Source organism: Syngnathus floridae, chromosome 18, assembly GCF_059516105.1.
Source record: "Syngnathus floridae isolate MCC-2025c chromosome 18, RoL_Sflo_1.0, whole genome shotgun sequence".
Taxonomy (NCBI): Eukaryota; Metazoa; Chordata; class Actinopteri; order Syngnathiformes; family Syngnathidae; genus Syngnathus; species Syngnathus floridae.
Window position 1 is genome coordinate 3,860,953 of NC_142430.1, and position 11,473 is coordinate 3,872,425.

Consider the following 11,473-nt stretch of genomic DNA (forward strand, 5'->3'; position numbering starts at 1 on the left):
ATTAGGGAAAAATCATGGCCAAAACTGAACTGAAAGTGAAAAGTGCCACAGCCGCCCTCACCCCCACCTCCTGATTGGCTGTTTGATCTGTAACGTCACACGGACATTCCATTAGGTACACCGCCATTTTCAGGTGTACCTTATAACAGGCCACTTCATTAGGGAAAAATCATGGCCAAAGCTGAACTGAAAGTGAAAAGTGCCACACCCGCCCTCACCCCCACCTCCTGATTGCCTGGTTGATCTGTGACGTCACACGGATACTCCGTTAGATACACCATTTTCAAGTGTACTTAATAACTTCATGCATTTTTTTTGTATGTGTCAAGAATGTGTATTTGACTACTTGTGCTTTATTTTGGGTCACACCAACACATTACACAACGTAAAACACGTATACATATTGTCAGATATAGCAGTTAACAAAATATCAGATTTTTATGTTTTAATGCCCCAAAAAATAAAAACAAGGAATAAAACACCAGACAAGTTTTAACATAAATGTTTATTAAAATAATAATAATAAAAGTACATTTCAAACCAATATTTAGACGTGTATATGCATACACGTTATTTAAAAACTACTGTAAGTGTTATAAAATAAAGATTACCCAAAGAGAAGCATAATCTCCCCGCTGTTGCATAACGGCGCATCCTTTCATGCAATAAAGTTAGTCGTTAGCTTGGAGAAAACGAGCACAAAATAAGTGGTGTTTCAGTGTGTGGTTCTTTCTTTCCTTGGCAAATCGTTTATGTACATTCTGGCTCACGTTCATTCACCTTATTGTTCACGCAAGGAACACGTTCACTGACTGATCCGTTGATACACGGGAAGGCAGTTCACTCATTGACTCGTTCCCTCACTGATCTGTTCTCGCGATGAACGGGAAATAGAAATCACTCACTCACTGACTCGTTCGCTCACAGATCCGTTCAGTTGGTGAACGGGAAGTCCAATTTACTGACTCGTTAGTGAACGGGAAGTTACGTCATTTTCTTCGTTTTGTTTTACGGTGAGGTGGCATCAGCTTCAATGCACATTACCGACACCTACTGTGTGGAACAAGTTACGTTATTGCATGTTTATTGAAGTCATATTAACTGAAAAAATAACGAATCACCTTAGGAAGTGATTCATTCACTCTCGTTCACTGAAAAGATCTGTTCTTCAGAACGAATCGTTCACTCAAGAGCCAACACTCCTTGGACCCCTTAGCAACTCCATTTCATCTTTGACTTACCTCTGCTCCGTTTGCCCTCCGTGGCTCCTACCGCGTAACACTGCATTTGACAAAACTCACCGGAGAGAAGGCTTTTGTCCACCTCTACTGGAAAAGTCATTGGATGAGTGACAAACGGCAACAAAAGGCAAACATTTACACGTAAAGCCAACGCACCCGGTCGGTCGGCGGAGGTTTTTTGCGACTGCACACTTTGTATGTCGACCTCATCACTGCGGGTCGGATGTGACGTTCGCCAAAGCTAAATCATATAAACTACACAGTACAACTTCATTTCATACATCTTGCCAAGTACAATACTTAGTACTACTTCATTTCACATTTTATTTATTTTGGCTAGTCCACTTACATTTCACATGTTCAATTTTTTTGTCATATATGACTTCATTGCAAGATGAATACATTTTCACCCCGTGACTTCTCAGGATAACTACCACTACCATGGAAAGACTTGCCTCGCTGAACACCTTTACACGCAGTAGAAGGGTCTGTCAAGAAAATTGCGAAATCAATTCAATGCCAATGACACTTTGTGAATGCAAGCAGCCGGCAGGTGAGAAGCTTTTGACATGGACCACTTTTGTAGTGTGCATACAACAGGTCTTAATTTAGATTGGGCTTTCACAACAGCTAACTTACTTTCACAGATACGTTTCTAGTACGCAAGTATGGGCAACTAATAGGGCGTTGTCTAAGATGTATGACGTTTCTGTACGCTGGTGGGACAACTTGGGCACACCGCTTGTCGGGAGTCTTTGACGTCGCTCGTGATGCAAGCGGATGAATGTCGACAAGGCAACAAATCCATACGATGACATTCCCAGGTGGATCCGGGATTATCTTTGTGTTCCCGCTGATTGTCGGCATGGATTTCAAGGACCTCCGCACTTCCGATGGTCTCTGCCAACGAGAAGATGCAAGCTGTGTTGCGACACGAAAGGTCTCTTTGTGAGAGAACTGTCATTGAGAGTGACTTGGTGCGACACAAAGAAATGCCAAAGAAAATGAAGAAAGGTCCAGAAGAAACTTTTCAGGGGCCTACCTGGCTTGTCGGCGCTGGACGCTCCATTCGACCTGGGGTAGCACACAAACAAGCAGAAAGGCAAACGTGAAGGACAACGACTTGGAGCGAGCGGCCACTCACTCGCCTCGCTGCGCCGGGCGGGAAGACGAGGGACCGGACACCGGCAGGCGGGCGGGCCGGTGGCTCGCCAAGTCCACTTGTTTGATCATGGCCGACACCAGCTCCTTCTCTGCCGAGACAAGATATTTGCAAAGCTTGGCACTGTTATCATAGAGCCATTTCGACTGAATATATGAGTGCAAGGCAAATTAAATCAAGCCATCAAAATTCTTAATCTTTGCTGCCATGAAAGGATGAGCCTGAGCAATGGAGAGGTGGCGGTGTCGACACGGTTCCGCGGCCAGCTAAGCTCGCGTCACCTCTGTGGCCGGCCAACAGCAGCCAGCGCTGGACTGCCCGCAGCGAATCCGTCTGCAGGATCTGACAAAGCAGCTCCAGCACCTGCACGTGGAGAAAAGGAATACGTCGGACATGGCCTCGCAACTCACGCATTGACAGGACATTACAGCCACGCCGGATCTAATGAAGCGATGATGACAAAAAGCTGCGCTACCATAAGTTCTTGATCCTGGAAAAGTTGGTGCCGGTCCAGACGCTGGGACGGATGTCGGCAGGGGTGAGACTTGGCGGTCAGAGGGACCAGTCGCCCAGTTTGGGCCGAGTATTGGGTCTGGCGTCCGACCGGCTCTCTCTCAAGTCGGACCTGCCGTACCGTGAGCGAAACACGTCAGTTGCCGCGTGGATGAAAACCGACGTGGCGCTAACTAAGTTTGTTTGGTGACCGAATGAAGGAAAATTCAGGTCTATTCAGGTCCCCGAACTGCAGGCCCAATAGCTTGTTTGGCCAATGGAAAGACAGCAAAGGGTACGCTACCTCACTTGTGTCTTGAGAAGATGAATGGACTTTGGCCGCCAGCTCTCTGAGCTCATCTCTCCAAGCCTCGGAAAACACTGCTGGCCCAAAATAAAAGCAAACACTCTTCTTCAACTGCATTCTTTAAAGGCACAATATATACATGTATATTTTAATTTTTTTCTTACCTGCTTTGCTATCACAGTGGGCCTGATGAGGCGTAAACGCCAACGCCGGCACGCTGGCTCGGCTCTGGTCAAGACTCTTAAGTAGCGGGTGCGGAAATAAGGAGGAGTGGTGGCTAAGGGCGCCGAACCTCGGCGTGCCTCTCGTCGCTGGCGCCACGCGAAACTCGCTGGGACCCTCGCTCGGGGGCCGGCCCCCCTGTCCGGACATGTTTGGGGAAAGCCGCATGGAGGCCTGGAAGCGGAAAGAGAACTGCGTTACTTACAGCTCGGAAAAGTCAAGTTGTGACGGTCGCTAAGAAACCGGAGCGCGTCGCGTATCCGCACAACCGCTTCATTGACACCCAAGTACACAAAGAAAACACAATGCTCCAAATGGGCCATTTTGAAAAAGCACTCTTTGGTCGCCACTACAATGCGGCAATGGGCTTGATTAGACTGCACTCGACTGGAAAGCGTCAGAAAAGAGCCGGGTGATTAACCCTGTGGGGGTGGGACTCGACTCATTTTGTAACGGCGGTCATGATGTAATAGCAGCAGCGGGAGCAAGGAAGGGAAGATGGAGAGGAAGGGGAGGGGTGGAGAACAGAGAGGAGGAGGAAGGAAAGCAGCAGGGGTTCAGGAGAAGTAGAGAGGAGGAAAGAGAAAAAGAGCAAATTGTGATGGGCGTAGGGAGCAGGAGGGGAGGAGGAGCCAGCATAGGAAGACGATGGAGAGATTGGGGAAGATGAAGAGCTAAAATGATGAGGAGGATGGGGATGAGATGTGGCAGAAAGAAAGAAAAAGGTGACGAGTAGCACAAGAGAAAGGGGAGCAGGTGGAGGAGGAGGGGCAGAATGTGATGAGGAGGAGAACATGAACCGGGAGGAGGATGGGGAAGAAGGAGCCGCAAATAAAGTCGATGGAGGAAGACAAGACGGTGCAAAAGAGGAGGGGGGAGAGAGAGGCGTGAGTGGGTGAGGTATGAAGCCAAGGAGGTGTGAAGGAAGACAGTAGGACAAGGTGGACATGGAAGAGGAGGGAGAATGGGCCAGTGGAGCAACACGTGGTAACATGTGAGGAGGACTCAAGTAGACCTCCTGTGACTCCTACCTTTGCCAGCCGTGGGGAGAAGGTGGCAGGAGCCTGTGCTGCCTCCCCCCTTCCCATCTAGTAGGGGTCAACGCACGCAGGCAGCCGACTGTCACCCACGGCGATGTCGGCGGAGCGCTGGGCTTCGTCGGCGGGTCCCAGGATCACGCCGGAGGTGCTGCGCGAGATGCTGCGCTACTACAACCTGAGCCGGCAGGAGTTCATCAGCACGTATAAGATCCCGCCACTGGTGTACGTGGCGGAGCTGCCGCGCGGCGCCAAGACGGCGTTTGTGCTCATCTACGCGCTGATCTTTGGGCTGGCGCTGAGCGGCAACAGCCTGTTGCTCTGGGTGGTGCTGAAGAAGCGCGCCGCGCGCACCGCCACTGACGTCTTCGTCTGCTCGCTGGCCATCAGCGACTTGCTCATCACCTTCTTCTGCGTGCCCTTCACGCTGCTGCAGAACATCACCTCGCAGTGGGTCGGAGGTCAGCTGCTCCTACATTTTTGCTTCAAAACAATAACAAGTAGGCTTTGTTGCTTTTTGTTTTGGAAATTCTCCAAATAGTGCACGAGAAAAATCCAAGGTGCATCTCTTTGATTGTCCTTGCACAACTATTTGATGTGTATCTCCAAAATGTGACATTTAAAAAAAAATATTTAGCCTTTTCTGATCTTGCAACTTTTTGTAGCGGCATTTTGTGGCCTTTGAGTGACGTGACGCGGCCCGGGCTTTGCTTGCAGGCGCACTGGTCTGCAAGGCGGTTCCCTTTGTGCAGACCACAGCGGTGGTGACGGGCATCCTCACCATGACCTGCATCGCCATCGAGAGATACCTGGGTATCGTTTTCCCGCTTCGGATGCGGCAACAGTCCGCATCCGAGAGAGCGTACAAGATGCTGGGTATCGGCCGAGCCTTCCATCTTTCCTACTCTTTTGGCACTTGACGGCATCAAGTGTGTTTTGCGTCTTTGTCGCTGGCAGGGCTGGTGTGGACGGCCTCGTTGGTTGTGGGCTCGCCCATGCTCTTCGTGCAGCAGCTCAAAGTGAGTGAGAGCATTTTGCAAAAATCAAGCAGCTGTCATTCTGCGGCTTCTGCATCTGACTCTCCTCCTTCCCGGCCGGCTCAGGTGAAGTACGACTTTGTGTACGAGCGCCGCCACGTGTGCTGCCAGGAGATCTGGCAGTCCCGCAGTGAGCGGCAGGCCTACACCACCTTCATCATGGTGGCTCTGTTCCTGTTCCCCCTGGCCGCCATGCTCTTCCTCTACACCCGCATCGCCTTTGAGCTGTGGATACGCAAGAGGGTGGGCGACTCGTCGGTCCTCGACGCCATGAATGACCGAGAGCGCCTCAAAATGGCCAGGTGGGAATTTTGTCAAGCTAGGAAACGTTTTTTGTCTGTGCAAAAACGACATTTCGTTAAGGACGGGAGTTTTTCTTGCCAAGCAAATCGGGAACACTCAGGAAACAGCAAACATTAGCTAAGTCAAGACCAAAAGATTCACCCTCGCTTGAGTTGAGCGTAAAGAACAATCCAGAAGCTTTCTGACTGATAGCCAACCTGTGAGTTTGTCTTTGACAGGAAAAAGAAGAGAGCCGTCAAGATGATGATCATTATCGTTTTGCTGTTCACCATTTGCTGGGCACCTTTCCACACAGTCCACATGCTCTTCGAATACCGTAAATAGCAAGATGTCAAACTTGCGCCTCGGCCGTCCAAGTGCGCAACGCTCCATCACTACTTTGCGTGTTGCTCCTTTAGACGACTTGGAGAACAAGTTGGACGACGTGACGCTCAACATGACCATCGCTGTGGTGCAGGCCATTGGCTTCTTTAACAGCTTCAACAACCCCATCGTCTACGCTTTCATGAACGAGAACTTCAAGAAGAGCTGCATCTCGGCGCTCTCGCGGTGCACGCGACGGCCCGGCCGGCGGGCGGACGTCCGGACACCGCCCGTGCACTTCATCAAGCCACAAAGAAGAGAGGCCTTCCTGGAGTTGCACTCGGACGACGGCTCAGAGCGGCGCATGGCCGACACAGGCCCGTCCGCTTCATTGCGCGGCAAGAGCTCCCTGGGCCTAGCCGGAGAAAAGCTCTCCACTGTTCAGACGGGGCTGGCCGCAAACTCTGAGTCTCCGGGGAAATGAGCTCATTCTTTCGTTTACTGTTTCTTAAGGTTTTGCATTGTACTGTTGCTATTGAGACCTTTTTAAAAAGCACTTTGCTTCAAAAGGTGCAATATAGGCAACAACCTATAACCTGCTGGTATTTGAAAAATGAATAATGCTAATGAATAAAGTGAGCCAATGTGCTCATCAATCTGTGAAGAGGGTTTTTGTTTTGTTTGTCTGACGCGCAACTCCTGAACTGATACGCAAAGACGAAGAAGAGCCAGTACCTTATAGGACGACGAGAAGCGCGATGTGGCGCCGGTCGATACTCATCCCGCGGCTGACCGTGGTGTACTGAATTCAGCCGCTTCGATCCCCAGCATCTTCTGCACCTGTGGCAAATTGAATGCACCACTAAGACATTGGGGTCACGACCTAACAAGGAGCGCCCTGTGGCTGCTGACTTCAAAGGCGACTCGGCTCTCATTTGAAGGCGCACAAAACCATGCGGTGACGGTACGGCCACCTTTTGGCCAAGAAATGAGATTGCGTTTCGACATAGAAATTAGTCAGTTCTATGCAGCTTTTAATTTTTGTTAACATAGTTCCACAAGCAGCAGTCCGCAATACTATCACCTGTATAGCATGAATAGCCTGAGGAACCAGACAGTTGCAGGCATAGCAAACCCCTAACTAGCAAGGTTGAGGGAGAAGGGGGTGGGGGGTTGTGAATCTTTCACCTTCACAGTTGCGATGAGTGTTTTGCTGGAGGAGTGTCTCTTTACTACTAGAGTGTTCTCACCTTGGAAAGCTCAGCCTTCAGTGGAAAGGTTGTCTCTCACACCGATGATTCACAACTTTTATTAAACCTTGTCCTTGTGTGAAAACACCGTAAGTGCTGCAATAAAAGACAAACAGGAAACAACGGTTTGGTTAGCTTATCATATTTACTTATTTAAACCATATAATATTAACGAAAGGCCCTAAATAGTAGGAAACACAATTTCAATCTCTTTGTATGTCTTGACATGTGAAGAAATTGACAATGAAGCAGACTTTGACTTTAAATACATTCTATAACTTTAGCAAGCTTTACCCGGAGTACAATAAACACATGGTCATGAAACATTTTAAGATTGTCCTTTGTGCATATAATGAATAAAAAAATAAATAGATTCATATTCAAGACTGAACAATACGCAACACCGTTACTATTTATCATGGTACGTTGGCACACTCTAGTGGCGTAAAACCAAACTGTTTTACTAAGTAAGGAATCACAAACCGTGAAACAGAACGGATTAATCGAGCAAATGTCAAATACGAAAGGACTTCTCGTAACAGTTTGAACTTCTGTTTTTTTTCTTGTGTCCGTGTGTGTTTTTTTATTCAAGAGGACATGTCGCAGCGGCAGAACGTCAGTTAGGATAATTTACGCCAGTTCCTACCAATTTACGACACTTTCCCTTTTCTAAAACTTTCAAAATAAGCGCGTCAGATCTTCTACGATAGTACATTGTATTATAGTAGTAGCATCAAAATGATGAAATCCAAAACGTAAAGAAATAATAAATACCCCCCCTCCAAAAAATTACCATTATATTAAAGCTTTTTTTGATGACCATGTATATATAGTAAGGGGATATAACCTCTGACACATACCAAGCGAACCTACTGCCACTGCTGCTTATGTCTTTCAGAGGATCTGGTTTTCTGGAACTGGTCCTAAATTTCATCAAGATAAGTACACTTGAGGCAAACGTTTGAGACCTTTCCCCCCCTCCTAAAAACACGACATACTACTTGTGTCACTGTAACAAAACAGGAAGATAAAAGTTTTATTGTTTGTCCCCTGTCCTTGAAGATTTTTTTTTCTCTTTTTTTTTGTCACACACAAGCACCAATTCACACTATCATATGCAAGAATTGACTTCACGGTGTCAGCACACAAGTCAGGCAAGTGCACTATCAGCGACTCCCCCCCGTTCCTTGAAGGTAATGGCTCAGGTTCACATTTAATGGCAAGACATTCAAGTAGTCACCTTGGCGCCCCCCACAGGCTGGCCGCAGCATCTACTTGAGCTGGCCACAGTCTGTGATGGTGATCTTCTTTGCAGTGCGCCCCGAGGACGAGCCCAAGGCCTCCACCTTCCTGACCACGTCAAGTCCCTTGCTGACGCTGCCAAAGACCACGTGGCGACCGTCCAGCCTGCAGCGGGGCCCAAACTCAATGTCACACGGTGTTCCGTCCCACGCCTCTCTTATCACCGATAACCTACCAATCTGTCTTGCTGGTGCAGATGAAGAACTGCGATCCGTTGGTGTTGGGTCCTGCATTGGCCATTGACAAGATGCCTGTGAGAGGAGAGCAACACTTTTCAGAGTCAAAAATGATCAGCCTGATCATAATGAATGAACTGTACAGCTTTGGTTTGGACATCCTGATTGCTAATCATAATATGACAATAGATTGTCAGGTGCCTTTCAAATGAGCTAATATGTAACCGTTGCCTACCAGGACCAGTGTGCTTCAGCTTGAAGTTTTCATCGGGAAACTTCCATCCGTAAATGGACTTGCCACCTGTTCCATTGTGGTTTGTAAAATCACCACCCTTAAAAACAAAAAAAATATATATTTTTGGGGGGCCAAAAACAAGATACTGCAGGTGCGTGCATTTACCTGGCACATGAACTGAGGGATGACCCGATGAAAGGTGGAGCCCTTGTAGCCAAAACCGTGCTCCCCCGTGCACAGAGCTCGAAAGTTTTCTGTTGAGAAGAAATGTATTTCTCCACATGCACACACAAGCCCGCATGCATAAAAAAAGAGAAAAAAAATGATGCAAGATTGTTGCCCAAGGGCAGTTCATCAATCCTCCCTTCACAAGAATCAACATACGTGAAAGTTGTCCTTCCCCATTACAGTAGAACAAATGACTCTACAAACATATACTCCTATTATCTCCAAATGTGAACTTCTAAATCAGCATTTTATTGAATGCCACCAGACAAGGAGCATTAGGATCAGACTGGAAGGAAAATAAAGTTGAGTACAAAAATAAAATTGTAGTATCACAAGGAAAAATGTGACACGAGTTTGAATTTTACAGGGGGCATGAGAATAAAGTCAGAATATTATATGTGAGATTTTATTTTCTCGAGCACACTGAGTTATTTTATATTATCATCAATAATAAAACATGCAAGATATTCATTTTGTAATATTCATGAATGGTTAAGCTTTGTCCGCAGAATTGTTGCTGTTGACCAGCGTTGGTAGCACTAGCTAGGTGCTAACTAAAATGTTAACAATTTCCTTACCTGCAGTTTTTGGCACCACTTCAGCGTTGAGCTTATCAAACCAAACAGACACACAAGAATGTGAAAACGGCACACGTTAGTTCAGTTGCGACAAAACAATAAACATGTCTTCAAAGTCAAATCAATGTCAGCCATTGTTTTGTAAACATTTCTCACCTCGAACGTTACCCTGCCGAGAGGCTCGTTATCGGCCGAAATGTCAAAGTAGACAGTCGGGTTGCTAACAGCCGCCGAGCCGCTGCTGTACAGTCTCGCGGCGGCCAACGCCAGCGAGCACAGTTTCATACGGTTCGATAGTAGAATCATTTTAGCTTAGAAGAGAAAATTAACTTTTTAAATTTGCCTCACAAGAGTCATGAACTGCACGCCGTCACCCTGCATGCCAAAATCACGCCGTTGTTCCTTACGTAAGCGGAAGTAGAAAGCCGACCATAGACACTGTTAGGAACACTAGATTTTTTGAGGCGAGCTCGGTGGCGGCGTCACGGGTCGGCCATTTTAGGAAAGGGACCTGCTCAGGTGCACATAAACGCTGCATTCTTGACGGATTTACAAGCGCATTCGTTTATTACAAACGGTATCTCTGACGTTTAGCTGAAAATCAATGCAGTTTGAAAATTGTCTGTGATGCGTAATCGACAATTATTTTAAAGTCTGTTGACTGTAATCTTATGATCCAACAGCGTTGCCCCAAGATGGCCGTCCTGTGACGTCACATAAAAAAAAAAATATAAGACCGGGTATGATATGAATGCATATTTATTAGATAAATATGAGGGTGTCACATGGTCTAACTACATACAGCAGCTCTGCAAGACTTTAAAAAAAATCTGTCAGTATGAAATGATTGTACATAATACAAACACAGACCGTGGCTTGTCCATGATATAAAAAATGTGGCTTTACTTACAATCTTCTGGACAAATTTTGCTTTTCCTTTTTTTCTTTAGTATAGAAGAGACAGAGAAGAACATTTCATTTAACACGATGAGTTCCAAAAATGGGGGTAAGGGCTCAAACTAACAATTTTCCACTTCCAGTGGAATGGTTGAAAATTCTTTTATTATTCGGAGCAAACAATGCACATTCCCAGGGAACATGAATACATTTCTGTTCACGTCTCTATTTTTATTCACATATATACAGATAACCTCGCTTTGTTCTGTAAATTTCCAAACATATATATATATATATATATATATATATATATATATATATATATATATATATATATATATATATATATATATATATATGTGTGTGTGTGTGTGTGTGTGTGCGTGTGTGTGTCCTTTAATGTGATTGTGCAAGTACAGATTGAGGATACACAAAAGTGGCTCACCTGTATGCAAGAAACAAATCAACATGAATTCATCCCATGTTTCATACGAAAATAAAATGATGTGGCAGTGTATAGTAATTTTTTGTCAGTGTGCTGAACTGCAGTGATTTAAATGACATTTTAATAAAAAGGTAGGGTGGCTCCAGCAAGAGACAACTGCTTCCTAGCCTAACAGAAGAATAAAAGAGTAAAAAAATAAATTACTGAAAAAGAGCAAGGGATGAAATTTTCCATCATAAAAATACTTTTTCTATCATG

General features: G+C 46.2%; 3 protein-coding genes across 5 annotated transcripts; 1 reads left to right on the forward strand and 2 right to left on the reverse strand.

Annotated features, from left to right (window-relative positions):
• The first annotated feature begins 1,221 nt into the window (after nt 1–1,221).
• On the forward strand, nt 1,222–6,756 carry qrfprb (pyroglutamylated RFamide peptide receptor b). The gene is made up of 6 exons (XM_088360529.1): nt 1,222–4,922; nt 5,179–5,337; nt 5,419–5,480; nt 5,565–5,800; nt 6,020–6,117; nt 6,200–6,756. Exons 1-6 carry the CDS (start codon nt 4,559–4,561, stop codon nt 6,586–6,588), a joined length of 1,308 nt encoding a protein of 435 aa, XP_088216655.1. The 5' UTR covers nt 1,222–4,558; the 3' UTR covers nt 6,589–6,756.
• On the reverse strand, nt 1,552–4,803 carry tbata (thymus, brain and testes associated). Of its 2 annotated transcripts, XR_015854113.1 has the most exons (9): nt 4,456–4,803; nt 3,367–3,598; nt 3,200–3,279; nt 2,879–3,028; nt 2,685–2,766; nt 2,386–2,494; nt 2,284–2,315; nt 1,881–2,141; nt 1,552–1,729 (listed from the first exon to the last, which is right to left on the reverse strand). XR_015854113.1 is itself a non-coding variant. In XM_088360519.1 (8 exons), the coding sequence occupies exons 1-8, from the start codon at nt 4,510–4,512 to the stop codon at nt 1,933–1,935; spliced, it is 951 nt and encodes a 316-aa protein (XP_088216645.1). In that variant the 5' UTR covers nt 4,513–4,803; the 3' UTR covers nt 1,552–1,932. The 2 variants fall into 2 exon arrangements, 1 of the variants encoding a protein (XP_088216645.1); XM_088360519.1 differs by having other exon boundaries at nt 1,552–2,141.
• An 83-nt stretch (nt 6,757–6,839) lies between the features above and the next one.
• On the reverse strand, nt 6,840–10,355 carry ppifb (peptidylprolyl isomerase Fb). 2 transcript variants are annotated; one of them, XR_015854114.1, is made up of 8 exons: nt 10,030–10,355; nt 9,874–9,904; nt 9,233–9,321; nt 9,068–9,164; nt 8,832–8,907; nt 8,595–8,761; nt 7,355–7,450; nt 6,840–6,944 (listed from the first exon to the last, which is right to left on the reverse strand). XR_015854114.1 is itself a non-coding variant. In XM_088360524.1 (6 exons), exons 1-6 carry the CDS (start codon nt 10,177–10,179, stop codon nt 8,626–8,628), a joined length of 579 nt encoding a protein of 192 aa, XP_088216650.1. In that variant the 5' UTR covers nt 10,180–10,354; the 3' UTR covers nt 8,356–8,625. The 2 variants fall into 2 exon arrangements, 1 of the variants encoding a protein (XP_088216650.1); XM_088360524.1 differs by lacking the exons at nt 6,840–6,944; nt 7,355–7,450 and having other exon boundaries at nt 8,356–8,761; nt 10,030–10,354.
• Nucleotides 10,356–11,473: the final 1,118 nt, after the last annotated feature.

Coding starts and splice junctions, on each gene's coding strand:
- tbata (XM_088360519.1), bottom strand. CDS start 4,512: ATGGGAAGGGGGGAGGCAGCACAGGCTCCTGCCACCTTCTCCCCACGG. Junction 2,495..2,684: donor GCTGTTGGCCGGCCACAGAG/GTGACGCGAGCT, acceptor TTGTCTCGGCAG/AGAAGGAGCTGGTGTCGGCC. Junction 2,142..2,283: donor GTCCAGCGCCGACAAGCCAG/GTAGGCCCCTGA, acceptor TCTCGTTGGCAG/AGACCATCGGAAGTGCGGAG.
- qrfprb (XM_088360529.1), top strand. CDS start 4,559: ATGTCGGCGGAGCGCTGGGCTTCGTCGGCGGGTCCCAGGATCACGCCG. Junction 5,338..5,418: donor GAGAGCGTACAAGATGCTGG/GTATCGGCCGAG, acceptor TGTCGCTGGCAG/GGCTGGTGTGGACGGCCTCG. Junction 5,801..6,019: donor GAGCGCCTCAAAATGGCCAG/GTGGGAATTTTG, acceptor TGTCTTTGACAG/GAAAAAGAAGAGAGCCGTCA.
- ppifb (XM_088360524.1), bottom strand. CDS start 10,179: ATGATTCTACTATCGAACCGTATGAAACTGTGCTCGCTGGCGTTGGCC. Junction 8,908..9,067: donor GCTGAAGCACACTGGTCCTG/GTAGGCAACGGT, acceptor CTCCTCTCACAG/GCATCTTGTCAATGGCCAAT. Junction 8,762..8,831: donor TGCACCAGCAAGACAGATTG/GTAGGTTATCGG, acceptor GCCCCGCTGCAG/GCTGGACGGTCGCCACGTGG.